Source organism: Panicum hallii, chromosome 2 (genome assembly GCF_002211085.1).
Source record: "Panicum hallii strain FIL2 chromosome 2, PHallii_v3.1, whole genome shotgun sequence".
In the NCBI taxonomy this organism is placed as follows: Eukaryota; Viridiplantae; Streptophyta; class Magnoliopsida; order Poales; family Poaceae; genus Panicum; species Panicum hallii.
Window position 1 is genome coordinate 6,885,021 of NC_038043.1, and position 15,074 is coordinate 6,900,094.

At 45.5% G+C, this 15,074-nt stretch overlaps 1 protein-coding gene across 3 annotated transcripts in view; it reads left to right on the plus strand.

Moving 5' to 3' along the window:
• The window catches only part of LOC112881980 (eukaryotic translation initiation factor 3 subunit E-like), an 88,184-nt gene extending 73,110 nt beyond the window's left edge, over positions 1 to 15,074 (plus strand). Inside the window, exons 1-8 of one of the 3 annotated variants that reach the window (XM_025946919.1) lie at positions 11,413 to 11,895; positions 12,455 to 12,682; positions 12,771 to 12,892; positions 13,328 to 13,547; positions 13,927 to 14,069; positions 14,441 to 14,578; positions 14,740 to 14,846; positions 14,931 to 15,074. In XM_025946919.1, the coding sequence (XP_025802704.1) occupies positions 11,533 to 11,895; positions 12,455 to 12,682; positions 12,771 to 12,892; positions 13,328 to 13,547; positions 13,927 to 14,069; positions 14,441 to 14,578; positions 14,740 to 14,845 (1,320 nt within the window). In that variant the 5' untranslated portion in view covers positions 11,413 to 11,532 and the 3' untranslated portion in view covers position 14,846; positions 14,931 to 15,074. Of the gene's footprint in view, positions 1 to 11,412; positions 11,896 to 12,454; positions 12,683 to 12,770; positions 12,893 to 13,327; positions 13,548 to 13,926; positions 14,070 to 14,440; positions 14,579 to 14,739 lie in introns of those variants that run through there. The other 2 variants (XM_025946917.1, XM_025946920.1) reach the window with 2 other exon arrangements.

Sequence of the window (15,074 nt, forward strand, 5' to 3'; positions counted from 1 at the left end):
GGGCACTTCTTCTGGAGGAGCCTCTCGAACTGCTCCTGAGTTGTCGACTTCTTGCCACGCTGGGGACGGTTGAGAGCCGCGACAGTATCGTCTGGCTTTCTCTTTCGGGATGGGCCCGAGTAGTCCCGCTGGCTCTTGTCGACGCGGTTATCATTAGCACGGTTTGAGTTGTTATCCATACGCCGGGGGAACCGCTCCCGCATTTTTTCCTCTTGCTCAGACCAATCATGCATCATATCACGGAGGCCTGCCACGGTCTTGGGGCGATTACGCCCGAAGTCTCTGTAAATACCAGGATCCGTAATGCCATTGTAGAAGCAGTCGATGATGTCTTCCTCGGATATGTTGGCGATGGTAGCACGAACGTCGAAGAAACGACGTGTATAAGATCGTAAAAGCTCGTTGCGCTGCTGCTTGCATTGAGCTAGGTCGTGTCGAGTACCTGCACGGGTTATGGCGCCCTGGAAATTGTAGATAAAAACCTTCTTAAGCGCCTCCCAGGAGTCAATAGAGCCGTTGCTGAGGCTCTCCAACCACGTCAGCGGAGCAGGACTTAAAGCCATCGGAAAGTAGACGACCTTGGTAGTGTTTGTACCCACTGCGACTTCAATAGCAGTAGAGTAACAGCGCAGCCATTGTTGAGGGGCCTGCTTACCGTCGTATTTAGTGATCCCGATAGGTTTAAAACCCTCAGGATACCTGTAGTTGTTAAACCGTGCTGTGAACGCGGGAAAACGATCGCTGTAGTCGAAGCCGTCCTGATCGGCGCCGCACCGGTCCTTACGCCGCGAAATAATCACTGATCGAGCATCACGTCCTTTGTTGATCTTCTGGCGTAAGTCTTCCGCATGGTGGTGCGGATTGCCCCCTGGCGGTGGCTGCTGCCGTCCGCCAGTGGCGTGGCTCCCACGCCCCTGAGCATTGTTATTCTGCGGAGGGCGAGGGCGCCCTCCCGTAGTGCGGCTAGGAGCTTGACTACGACTTTCCCCGACTCGCTCTTCACCCGCAGCCGATGACGGGTGTTGCTGATCAAGCTGAATCCAGGCACGCTGCGCATAGAGAAGAGCTTGCCGAAGAGCTGGGTCATTGCTGCGCTCGAGTATGGCGGTAACCCTGGCTATGTTAGCCACGGGAGTCCGGAAGCCACGCTCGCTAGCAGCTGCAAAATCAGGGTCTAAATCACGGCGCGCAGCTCGCCCACGTTCATTAACCCTCCGACGTCTAGCGTTGCGCGCCCTGTTCCTGGCCCTCCGAGCCTCACGGGCAGCATCGTCTTCATCCTCGGCATTAGCCGTATCTTCATCTTCAGATATGACCACCTCGAGATCGAGGCACGCATCGTCATCTCCTTCTGCCATCATAACCTAACGGGCCATGAGCTCGTCAGAGCTCGCGTCGACTACCTCGGTCGGCTCTTCCTCGATAGTAGCGAGGGGCTTGCCCTCCTGATAAGGCAAAGCCCCCAAGTGCGCTACAAGCCGATCCTCGTAGTCGAGTAGCTCTGATAGGTCAAAGCCTTCCCATTGCGCAAGACGCTTCTCCGGTATAGATGTAATAACCGGATTGGCTCCATCGAAGAGACCTGAAACCTCCCGACTAACGGTGGTTCCAGGCAATGCCCGCTGCGACAGAGGAATCGAACAGTTAGATGTTACCGAAGAGAGGTCAGGATCGGTTATGATAAAGCGATCCGAGGTCGTGGCGAAGTCGGTCTCCTCCGTGTCCCTGGAAGAGTCCCGAATTGACTGTTCGTGGATTCCCGCCATGAGATCACCCTGATGCGTGGTGACGACGGATTCCGCGACCGTTGCGATGTTGGTGGAGAATCGGCGAAAACCGCCCGCGCCATCAGCAACACAGGACCACGAACCAAAGATGAAGGTCGTGCCCTCCGGGTGCACGGCGCAGGCGAACTTGAACACTGCCATCGAGTTCTCCGACGGATCTTCGATGCGTTCCCCTACCTGGCGCGCCAGCTGTCGATGTTTTACCGATTGCCCACCGAGGGGTATGCCTAAGGTAGTAAGATTTAGGTGGGGCAGCACCAAGATCAGGAACTCGAAGGTGCAAGCAACACAAGATTTAGACAGGTTCGGGCCGCAATAAGCGTAATACCCTACGTCCTGTTGGCTTGTATCGATGATGATTAGATTGTTTTTGGAGGGATCCCTGCCCTCCCTTATATATCCGGGAGAACAGGGTTTAAGAGTCCTAACCTGATTCTAGCTTAGGAACCGTACCCGGATACAACTCGGGTAGTTTCCTTCTGTATCGGCTAGTCCATCTTACAAACAGAGATAGAGATATAGGCCATGCCCTATCCCTTATCCTAATTAGACTACTCCTCGTGAGCAGCCCCGTTGCCCCGGGTCTGACACCCTGCCCTCCTTTATATATCCCAGAGGGCGGGGTTCCTAGTAGGATTACAAGGTAGAGTTCTAGTAGGATTACAAGGTATGATTCCTAGTAGGATTACAATGGAATCCTAGTAGGAATCGGACTCCTTTTTCCTCCAAACTACGCCATGTGAGCAGTCCCGTAGCCCCGGGTCTGACAGATGGCGTCTCCCGCCCTTAAAAATGGCCACCATTTCCAGGAGCGGGCACGTTACCCGCCCCTACAAATAGTTATTTTTAGCTGGGGAAGTAGGGACGGGTACCGCACCCGTACCTAAAAATATGTTTTTACTCGCCCTCTAAGAATATTTTTTGTAGTAGTGATCGTTAAGAGGAACATAGTGCTCTAATCGAATTTTAACACAGTTATACTTATCTAGTATGTTAGTGTGGAAGAAAAATAAGAGAAAATACATACTCCGCACATGGTGCCTAAGCATGTGGACATTAGCAAACCATGTGATGGCCGTACTATAGTGCTTCCGCACGGCTATCCATAGAGGAGTCTTTACCTAACGGTATTGTTCATTTTGAATTACATTTATATTTGCTTATGAAGTCCTTCGATAGAATAAAATATTTTTAATACATTAATTGTGAACTAAGATTATTGCACTCAAAAGATTCAAGAGCCTTTTTTTTTCAAAACACAATACTTGAGACGAATAGGCTAAAGCAATACTGCCATCAGGTCTATAAATACCCGGGCGAAGATGTGATCTCTCAAACCATCAGAGCCACTAAGGTTTGTAGGAGGCTAGGAGCAACCAAAGAGCATGGCACAAAGCCCATCTATGCCGGTGCTAGCCATGGCCACCACCAGTGCTGAGCTCATCCAGGCCGAGGCAGAGCTTTGGTGCCACAATTTCGGCTATCTCAAATCCGTGGCACTGCGGTGCGGTGCGCAATAAAACTTGGGGTCCCCAACGCCATCCACCGCCACGGCAGCGCGGCCTCCCTGTCGGAGCTGCACGCCGCGCGCCGTCCCCGTCGCCGCGAGCAAACGGCCATGCCTGTCACGTATCATGGCGCTCTTGGCCGCGTCTGGTCTCTTTAGAGAGGAGACCGTCCCAGGCGATGGCGCGGCGGCGGCCGAGCCGCGCTACCACCTCACCACGGCATCCCGCCTCCTGGTTAACGACGACGCTAAGGGAGGTCGCAATTGCGTCTCCCAGCTCTTCACCCTGTGCAGCTCACCGTTCTACTTCACGGCGTCCCAGAACTTGGCCGAGTGGCTCCAAGAGGGCGGCGGCGGCGGCGCGGACGCCGTTCACGATGGCGCACGGCGCGGGTTTCTACGACGTCGTCAGCCGCGACGCGGCGTTCGCCGTGTGCTTCGACGAGGCGATGGGCTCGGACAGCGGCGAGTACGGCGAGGTGCTGGCCGGGGTGGCGTCCCTGGTGGACGTCGAACGGTCAGAGGCCACAACGGGACGACGGCGAGGGCCATTGCCAGGGCCTTCCCGCACGTGAAGTGCTGGGTGCTGGATCTGCCCCGCGTGGTGGACACCATGCCGGCTGATGGCACGGTTGAATTCGTTGCAGGCGACATGAGGGAGTTCATCCCTCCGGCTGATGCTGTGTTATTTAAGGTACGGATTTATGCGTAATGGGAAGTGTCCAAATTTTCATGCATGACTGAAATTTTTATTTCGTTTTAGTTTTTATTCACCTTTTGTGGCTTTTTTTTGCAAGACATTTTTTGAATCTATAGATCAATATAATTTACTTTTTTGAAACGCGGACACAGTCTATCATATATCATATACACATAGGCACAGTGCCACATAGGCAATTGTTGTTTTAGAGGTTTTGGGTCTCTAAGATAAATTTTTGTTTCCGATGATTGAATATTAGCAAAGCTCTTATCTTTTTACTTTTTTTACGTATATATGTTTAGCTTATAACAATTTATGCTAGATAACTTGAACGCTGTGATGCCTTGATGACAGGTTATTATGTACTTATGTGATTACTGACTATCTTACGACAGTTTGTAGGTACGGGTGCGGTACCCGTCCCTACTTCCCCAGCTAAAAATAACTATTTGTAGGGGCGGGTAACGTGCCCGGTCCTGGAAATGGTGGCCATTTTTAAGGGCGGGAGACGCCATCTGTCAGACCCGGGGCTACGGGACTGCTCACATGGCGTAGTTTGGAGGAAAAAGGAGTCCGATTCCTACTAGGATTCCATTGTAATCCTACTAGAAATCATACCTTGTAATCCTACTAGGACTCTACCTTGTAATTCTACTAGGAACCCCGCCCCCTGGGATATATAAAGGAGGGCAGGGATACCTAGATAGGCAGACCACGGAGAACCAACATAAGAATCAATACAATCCAAGGCAATACAACCCAACAGGACGTAGAGTATTACGCTTATTGCGGCCCGAACCTGTCTAAATCTTGTGTTGCTTGCACCTTCGAGTTCCTGATCTTGGTGCTGCCCCACCTAAATTCTACCACCTTGGGCATACCCCTTGGTGGGCAATCGGTAAAACACCGACACCATCACCCGCCCCTAAAAATACTTTTCAAAGAGCAGGTCGGATGCTACACTAACTGCATTCTATTTGTACGAGCGGGTTACCTTTTAATCCGCCCTTAAAAAACGGGGCGTTCCTACGAATCGTTTTTTATAGTGTTTATAATAGTAAGATATAAGATAGATTGATTTAAGACAAACTATAAATACCTTGCACTTGTGGACGGATGGGAATCTGATATGGAATGGTCAATAATCCATAGTGAAGCTGGGTTGAGCCAAGCGCCGCTTAATGGGCATCGCTCATTCACGACTTCTTGAGAGCATGTAAGGTCTCTAGCAATTTGAATTGATGCATGCGTGTTTTGCTTGTACTAGAGCCTTCGGCACGCCATTTTTTCATCTCAGTTCAGAACTTTGATTAGATTACATGTCAGCTGTTCACAGTAGTTCAGTTGGAAATAGCAACAGACAGAGATAGCTTGAAAAAGCGCAGTATATCTGGTATAGCTTTAAAAATATGGAGCATTGAAACTGTAGGAGAACCCGGCCGATTCATGTTGACGAATTTGTTAACTAAAATCATGTTGCATGATGATATGCAGTAAGGCAGGCCATACAACGTAACATGTTTATTTTAGTTAACACGCACATTCAAAGGTTTGAAATGCCCTTTCAATTGTCATTTCCTTCCTTCAGAATTTTCTTCAGGCAGTGTTAGTCTTCAGGTCGCCATCCAATTAAGCAGCGAGTCCATGTATATGAGAGAGAGAGAGAGAGAGAAAATCAGCCACGTATAATCAATTCACCCAAAAATCGACCCATCCTTCTCCAGTGGTATGCAGGATCTGCAACTCAAAGCGATCATCCCCCATCCCCCATCCCCGGGGGAGCTACAAACTTCCTCCAGTCCGGGTTAAATCAATGGGCAAGTAAAAATTACCTAAAATTATATCTAAGTCTACTGCTTTGTTTCTAAATGCCAGAGTGATTTACATGGAAATAACTAAATCCGGGTCGTGCTGCAGCACGCCCAGCACGGGCCCTGGCTCCGCCCCTGCCCATCCCCTCTCCCCTTGGCCACAATGCACAGAGAGAAGCCAAGAGGAGAGGCAGCCGGTGAAGTGCTGCTACAGTGCCAAAATTGGCGCCCCGACGCGTTGCCGCGGGGGGCCAACGACCTATCTCATGTGGAAGTTGACGTGCGGAGTATGGCGGGATGAATGGCATGCTTGCTGAAATTGGAGGCACTCGCGCGCTCGACATGGTGGCATGCACGTGCTATCAGCCTATCAACAAAGTTGCATGGCGCACCGATCGACAATGTCAAGTCGTTGTTGCAATGGCAGCTCTCGTGCGCATCTACGTACAGACGTGCACAACATGGATCCACACATTTTTAGGGTTATTATAACACTACAACAGAAACACCCCTTTAAAATGTATTATACGTTGCAATAGGTGACGTTGCAAGGATCTATTGCAGCGGCCAATGCTTCTCCAGGTTTAGTAAAAATTAAAGTGTATGGTTCGTCCTTCAACTTATTTGGTCGTGTCGCTTAGATTCTTGTAGTCCCAAATGCAGATATGCCCCTAGACTTGGGGTGCCATCTAAATCTATGTACTCTTAAAATATGGTTTAGTTGTTTCAATGCAGCTAAAGCCAGCTAAATTTTAGCTAGGTCTATTAGCTGGGGGATCCAAACATCGCAAGCTAAAATTTAGCTAGGAGAACTTTTAGCTGGCTAAAATTTAGTTTTAAAATTTTAGCTAGCTAAATTTTAGTTGGGTAGATTTAAATAGATCCTAGGTGAGAACAATTTTTTTTTGAAAAAAGATAAGTTGGGCACACTCGACATCGTGGTACTAACAAGGAACAAGTTGCTAGTACACGAAGAAGGGATGTAGCACAAGACGACAAGTCACTGTTGCAATTGCGGCTCTCTTGTCGCTTGCAAGCACCACTTGAAAAAACGACCAATAGTGATGGGCCAAGAATGGCAATAGCCAATAGTGACATGCATGCATGGCGCCTATATCACCCGAGACGTATCACTTTGATTTGTAAAAACTATAATGAAGGGCAGGAGCCCGTAACTATACATTGACTGATAGAAGTGACAGGCAAGAAGCATAACCAAAGATATTTGGATGGATTTTTGGATGTCCTCTCTTAGTAGGTTGTGACTTGTTGCATCAAGATAATACCTGACTTAATCATTAATTTGTTGGATAAATGATTGCTACATTCTTATAGTCCAGCATATCATGCACTTCCCTCTTTCCCAGCCTTTGTAAAATTTGAGCCAATGACTTGTATAGTTCTATATCCTGGACAACGGAGGTTGGATTTGGATGATCAAGCACAAGCAGGTGCCGTCACTACTACAACACCTTATATAGTTTTCATGGGCACGATGAAGTAGCACTTTTCTACTTACAACGACAACAATGTTAGAGACCAAAACAGAGGATAGAAATACAGCCGTCGCTACAACAACACCTTCATATGTGCCGGTGCTGTAGGAATACCGGTATGGATATACGTTGATACCCCACGCCCGGCTAAGTGTAATGTAGAGGCGGCAACAATATGTTTTCGACACCAAGTCCATTCATAGCAGCACAGATGGGCCGATACTGATAAAGGTTTCTGCAGTAGTGATGAGTCAAGTTATATCTACATTGGTACAATCCTAACTAGTGGCGGAGCCAAAATTGAGAGCTTAGGGGACTTTTCTTTCCTTCTTCCTCCTCCCTCCTCTCCTTCCTTCTTCTTCCTTCTTTCTCCTCAAAATTTGTAGGAAGATTTTGGAAGGCTTCCATGGAAACCAAGGTGGTAGGGGGGCTTGAGCCCTCTGCACCCCCCCGATCCTAACCTTATTAACGACATCCATCCACATAAGAAAATAACTTTTTTTTGCAGTATTACTTTCGGAAGATTTCAAAGGTGAGCTATGACATCCAAAATCGCCCGAAACTACTCAAATAAGGTACATCCGAAGGAGCTGAGTTTAGCATTTTATCTCAACTAAATTCAAAACTACTTTTTATGCAAATTTTAAAGTACATTTCATCTAAATTTCAAACTACATTTTATCTAAACAGCAAACTAGTTTGGCGTCCATCCATCCATGTTGATATGATAATTGCATGATTTATGTTACTCTTTACAAGAATAAGATAAGAAGTTGCGTGTATGAACATTTTACGGGCACCCTACAAAGCACATAAAAAAACTTTGTATACTCTCTCCGTTTTTATTAAGTCAAAGTTAGCTAACTTTGACCAAGTCTATAGAAAAATATAGCAACAACTATACTATCCAACATATGCACTATCGACGTATACTTCATGATGGATTCAATGAAACAAATTTGATATTGTAAATATTATTATTTCTTTTCTATAAATTTGATCAAAGTTAGCCAAGTTTGACTTAGGACAAACCTAATACGACATGTAAATAAAAATAGAGAAAGTATTATTCCTAAAAATATGGAGGCCAAGCAAATTAAATATATAAGGGAAAATTTCAGAAAAACTACTTGGAAACCGTGGTTTCAAATACATGCATCTTACTTCCTTACAATGTGACACCTACAAATTTTATATTTTTTATATTCTGCATGTGTCTATTGACTAGCCGATGCGGTTGTCACAGTTCAGCCATGATAAAAATTATTAGATTTTAAACCATATTTATGTACCTTGATGAGTTAGATTAAAATAAATATCAATTACTAAATTACATATCTCATCATCACTACAAGACTAGTAACTTATCTCAACAGTTCCTTTTTGCAAGTGATCAGCGGTTTAGGTGCATTTGGCTAACCAACTATTATTATAACTGCTGGAAATGAGTTTGTCGAGAATTATGTTATTGGAAATTTCATAAAATTGTATAAAAAATACAAATTATAATAGAAAAACTATCGGTCACTCGGGAAAAAAAAATTTAAAAGCGCTAAAATTTTTGGCCACTTAATAAAATTGTTGGGAAAATCTCATATCTTATAGTGCATTAGAAATTTGTGTAGCAAGTTACAAACATAATTGTGATGGGTTCATGGCTAGAAATGAGATCAATTCATTATCGGTGTCAGTTCCAACTACAGTAATAATGTCACTTTTTACATCGGGTCATGTCTAGAGCCTAAGATAACAATGGTATTTTTTATCGATTCTGGCATCGAATAGATCAACTGTAGCAATTAATATAGATGTTGTCGTCAGACTATATGGATGACTTGGTACAGCTAGTTCCTAGCACTTAGTTTGATTCTTACAATCAGAAATGAAATTTTGATGCTAACCATCCTGTGTACAATCTGATTATGTGTTGTCCTTTTGCGATTGTGTACCGAGTTTAGTTGTGCTCTTTAGTTAAAATTCTGAAACTTTAATTTGTTATTTGATATTTTGTTACAGAAAAGGTGGGCTGTCACCGAGTTATTTGCTCATCCTTTAGACAAGGCATATTTTATATGACTCTTTATCTACACATATATTTTTTTTTCTATATAGGCTAAGGAGACAGGAGGTGCATAAGGCCTTCTCTGATCAATGCACGGACCTACATGGCATATTTGAAGAAAATCTTCACCACCGGAGAAGGTGAGCCATAACAGGGAGTTGAGGCAACTACACGAGAGGTCTCTCCTAGCTGGAGAGCCCCTAAGGGTGTGTTTGGTTGGGGAGGCAATTAGAATGGAACAACTTCATTCCAATTTCTAAGAATGGAGCCGCTCCGTTTTATGTTTGGTAAGCAGAACGGAGTCACTCCATTTTTTGTTTGGTTGGAGAGTGAGCTAGAGCAGAACCATTCCATTCTGTGTTTGGTTGGAGAGCATGCAAGTGCAGTTACCTCCTCCTTCTTGGGGTGAACTTACCACCATATTTCACCATATTTCAGTTAAAATGCTCATATACTTATGCAATAGAATTAACTGAGTTTCAACATGACATAATATATAGAATTAATCCAAAGTGCATATTGTTCAAGGACACAAGCGGCTTAATTAATCCCAATTGCCAATGAGAAACAAAGAATTAGTGGCTGAATCAAAATCGCAGTGCAGGAACCTAAAACAAAAAATCAAAAATCAAGCCAGCTGGGATGCGGTCAGCTTGGGGGGGGGGGGGGGGCGGGCACCACCGGCGGGCGGAGCGGGCACCGTTGCCCGGGAGGGGGGCAGGCGCCGCCGGGCGCTCGAGGCGGAGCGGGCAGGGGCTCGGGGCGGAGCGGGTGCCGCCGGCCGCTTCGGGGCAGAGCGGGCACCGCTGCGGGAGGGGGGCAGGCGCCGCCGGGCGCTCGAGGCGGAGCGGGCAGGGGCTCGGGGCGGAGCGGGCACCGCGGCCCGCCCTGCCGGGGCGGCGGCGGCGAGCGCCACCGGCCGCTCGAGGCGGAGCGGGCAGGGGCTCGGGCAGAGCAGGCACCGCCGCCGGAGGGGGGGGGGCCGGGATCCACCGGCGGCGCGGGAGGAGGTGGGCGTCGGGGGTGAGCGGTACCTGTAGCCCTTGGGTGCGGGAGCAAGAATGGGAGCGCTCGCGTGCGGTGGTTTCGGAGGAGCCGTTTCGTTCCGGATATTAGGAGAATATTCCCATCTTTTGGCTTGCAGAGCCACTCCACTCTTTCTCAGTTACAACCAAACACGCAGAAAAAGAGGAGCGGAGCGGCTCCGTTCCAATTCGCTCCCCAACCAAACACACCCTAACACTTTCTATTTTTATCCAACTGCGTCATGCGTCAGATTGAAATGGAAACAACTCAGCTTCCCCTCCCGCACACATCTGCATGTGTGTCAAAAAAGAACGTGACTTCGTCCCACGGTTGCCTTGCATGATCAATCTCAATTCTAAGAAAAAAATCAATAGTTCCATAACCGTATATCCAAATCAAAATTCGATTATACCTTCATAGTCTCAAAAAGAATAGATTCAAGTAAACTGAATAATATAAATTAAGTGGGGCAAAGGACCTTACAGTATCCTTCGTACGTCTTTCTTATATCTGCCCTTGCCAAGAAGAGAGAAGGGTTTAATACCAACTGAGAGTCGGATACCAATGAATAAAGAAAAATAACGGGCTACAATCACCTATCCAATGGAGTTTTTTATTTATTTTATTTTCATATGCACAGACGCAGCTTAGAGCAAATGACGCGGAGCGAGTTTGAAGAGATTGAGTGAGTCCCTAAATATTTTTCAGCTAAAATTTGATGGATGTATTCATGACGTGTAGATGCGAAAACAAATAAAGATACCGTGAATATATTATTTTATCAAAATATTGTAATTTTATTATATTTTAAACTAATTTTAAGTTCTCCTGCCGTTACTTAAAATGAGTGGATGGTCCGAAACTATGCTTTTTTCCAAGATCCTGCTTACATCCTCAGTTTTACGAGGCGCATCGGGATTTTTTCATAGAAACGACTGATCCGAAGCACGGCCTCATCTGGCCGTCCGTTTATACATGGGGCGTTAACGATCGGCAGCCGATCTATAAAACCATAAAAACCCAACACCGGCCCATCTCGTCTCCCCTCTCCCTCGTCTCCTCCCTCCCCGAGCCGCCACCCCCTCGAAACCCTAACCCTAGCCGCTCCCCGGGAGGCGGGGAGGAGAGCTCGTGGCACCGGCCATGGCGGAGCACGACCTCACCGCGCTGCTGGCGGCGCAGATGGATCGCCACCTTGTGTTCCCGCTGCTGGAGTTCCTGCAGGAGCGGCAGCTCTACTCGGAGCCGGAGATCCTCGAGGCCAAGATCCGCCTCCTCAGCGGCACCAACATGGTCGACTACGCCATGGACATCCACAAGTCGCTCCACGGCACTGACGACGTTCCCGAGGACATGGTCCGCCGCCGCGCCGAGGTCGTCTCCAGGCTCAGGTCGCTCGAGGAGGCCGCCGCCCCGCTCGTCACCTTCCTCCAGAATCCGCAGCTCGTCCAGGAGCTCAGGCCCGACAAGCAGTACAACATCCACATGCTCCAGGACCGATACCAGGTTCGGGTTTTTTTTCCTCCCACCTCTACTGATGCTCCGTTTTCGAGATAGTTTTGGGCTGGTAGGATTCCGTGTCATTAGGAAAACTGAAAATGATTTGCTCTTACAGTGAGAAAATCTTTGGGGATAGCTTATGTACTGTTTCTACATGTGGATTCATATAATTAGCATGGAATTTGGCCCTAGCTCTGTACTTTGTTGTGAGGGAATCTTGATTAGTTGGATGCAGACTGATGCTCCTTCTTTACAGATCACATCACTAGATTGTGAGATGTGTTTAATTCGGTAGCTTGCATAGTTCAATATGTTCTAGTGTAGATGTCCTAAAATCTGGGAATATGTAGTGCTTATTAGTTTCATTTGAGGTTCCCATGTATTTTTTGGTTAGTGCTTGCAAATTGGCATATAATTCCGGAGTCAAAATTTTTCTGAAGAACTGTTGCAGCTAAATGCATAGTAACTAAGATCAGAACTCAGATGGAACGTCGATGCTGTGCAACTGTATTGTTCTAGCATGTTGTATACTAATCAACTGATTCAATCCTTGTTAACAATGCAGATTGGTCCAGACCAGATTGAAGCTCTGTATCAGTATGCCAAATTTCAGTTTGAGTGTGGTAATTACTCAGGGGCTGCTGACTACTTGTACCAGTATCGTGCTTTGTGCACAAACAGTGAGAGGAGTGTGAGTGCCCTTTGGGGAAAGCTGGCAGCAGAAATCCTGATGCAGAACTGGGATGTAGCTTTGGAAGAACTTAACCGCTTGAAGGAGATAATTGATTCAAAGGTTTTCCTCTTAACGCTTTATACTTTGTTCTTTGTTGTTTATCTACATTATATTACTAACTTGTTTTGTTCCTGTTTTTTTTTGGCAGAACTTCTCATCACCTCTGAATCAGCTCCAGAACAGGATATGGCTGATGCATTGGGCTCTCTTCATCTTCTTCAACCATGAAAATGGTAGAAATGGGATCATTGATCTGTTCTTCCAGGACAGGTTTGTATGTTAAAATCTAAAATGACATAGTTCCATTGTCTTATGTTGCAACAAACTTACAGATGGTAGCATTCTGGCATAGTAGTTTAGAAAGTAGCAACAGTGAGACAAACATTGGAAAATTCTTCCAAATATCTGCATTGCAGTCTAGATGCTCATAAATCTTTTGATTCAATAGTCAGTGAAGGCATCGTTTTCTGTTGAGAGAGTAACCTCTTGAATGTATCAATGCACGGAAATATAGAACTAAGTTGTTTATAGGCTTTGAATAGCTTGTTTTTGGGAAATCTAATCTTGATTCAAAATTATTCTCTTACTGTGTACTTTTACTGGTACAGCAATCCTGTTCGATGTTGGTACTATTTTCTTCTTTGATATGGCGTTAAGGTTAAATTCTCAGGAGTCAATTTGCCTACTCACTTGTTTCTTGCCCAGGTACTTGAATGCTATTCAGACAAATGCACACCATCTCCTGAGATACCTAGCTACTGCAGTTGTTGTGAACAAAAGGAGAAGGAATATGCTTAAAGAGCTGATTAAAGTCATTCAGCAGGAGCAGCATAGCTACAAGGACCCCATAACGGAATTTCTGGAATGCTTATATGTCAACTATGATTTTGATGGTGCTCAACAGAAACTCATGGAGTGCGAGCAGGTAACTTCAAGGATGGTTTTCTCAATTTTTATCGCCAGAAATTTTTGAACTTAAATGTGTGCTTCTCGGGATATAGAAAATCTTTAAAGACAATGAATCATTTTCTTTGCAAAACATCATTCTTTGTATGTCGCCCAGGTAAAATGTTTTGTCCATTCCAAGTTTAGTATCTTAGATGTATCATACATTCCAGGAATCTCAGCATGCTGAAGCTGTATAGTAATATATCCTATTTGAATAATTTAAATGAGCTAGGATTCTGAGGGCTTATAATATGCTTGTCTGCATTGCTGTCCCAACAATACGCAATGATCATTTTATGATATGCTGTCAAACAACCTAATGTACCTTCTTTATGTTTAAATGTGTACTTTTCTAGATTATTTTGAATGATCCTTTCCTGGGAAAGCGCATTGAAGAAGGAAATTTCGTCACTGTCCCTTTGAGAGATGAGTTCCTTGAAAGTGCTCGTCTGTTTATTTTTGAGACTTACTGCCGTATTCATCGGTGCATTGATATCGGGTATGTTCTTTTTTCTGACAGTTCATTACAATGGCATGGAAAATATCTCTTGCAATAATTATTTAGTGGGAACACAATCATAAAGTCTGGGCATGCTTTCTGTTAGGAATTGTTTGTCACTCCACCGGTTCTGTACCTACTTTTTGATTGGATTATTCTGTAGTATATTGGTAGCTGAAATCAGATCCTGTTGTTAACCACAAATGTATTGTCCTAAGGGATAGTAAATAACAATGTGTTCTGTGCAGTTTGGGAGGCAGCATTTGTTTTGTTGACTAGAACCTGTTGGTTTGCATTCTATTCTATGGACCATATAGGAACTTGGCTGTTAACATTCTAACATGTTCCTGTTATGTTATTGGAATGGACAGCATGCTTGCACAGAAGCTGAACATGAGCTACGATGAGGCAGAGTTGTGGATAATGAACTTGGTTAGGAGCTCAAAACTGGATGCCCGGATCGATTCAGTGTCCGGAACCCTTGTTATGATGACCAATCACGTCAATGTGTAAGTTGCTTTGTCCATGTATACACCATGTTGATTGTAGATTCATAACATATTTTCTTCACACGTTTTGCTCTTGACTAATGTGATGTAGTTTGAATAATCTTTTGTTATAGCCAGAATAGTTATCTTCTCTGCTTACACTGGAATACATCTTTTTGCAGGCATGAGCAGATTATCGAGAGCCTGAAAGGCCTTAACATGCGGACCTACATGCTAGCAAAGAACATTGTGGAGCCAACTCAAGCAGCACAGCAGGCGGCTCGGTGAGGTTAGTGGAATCCACAGTTTTGAGGTGCCAAGGATTAGTTACAGTAGAGACAGCTGTAAACTTTTTGAAGCTCTATTGTTTCAGTGACTTGAACACCTGGGAGGTGGTTTGCCGTTTGTTACAGCTTATGCTGACAGTTTTAGTATTTTGTACTCGGAATTGCATAACAATTGATCCTTCTATATGTATTGCTGGCAACCGGATTTATGCTTGGGCGTTAAGGCGTTT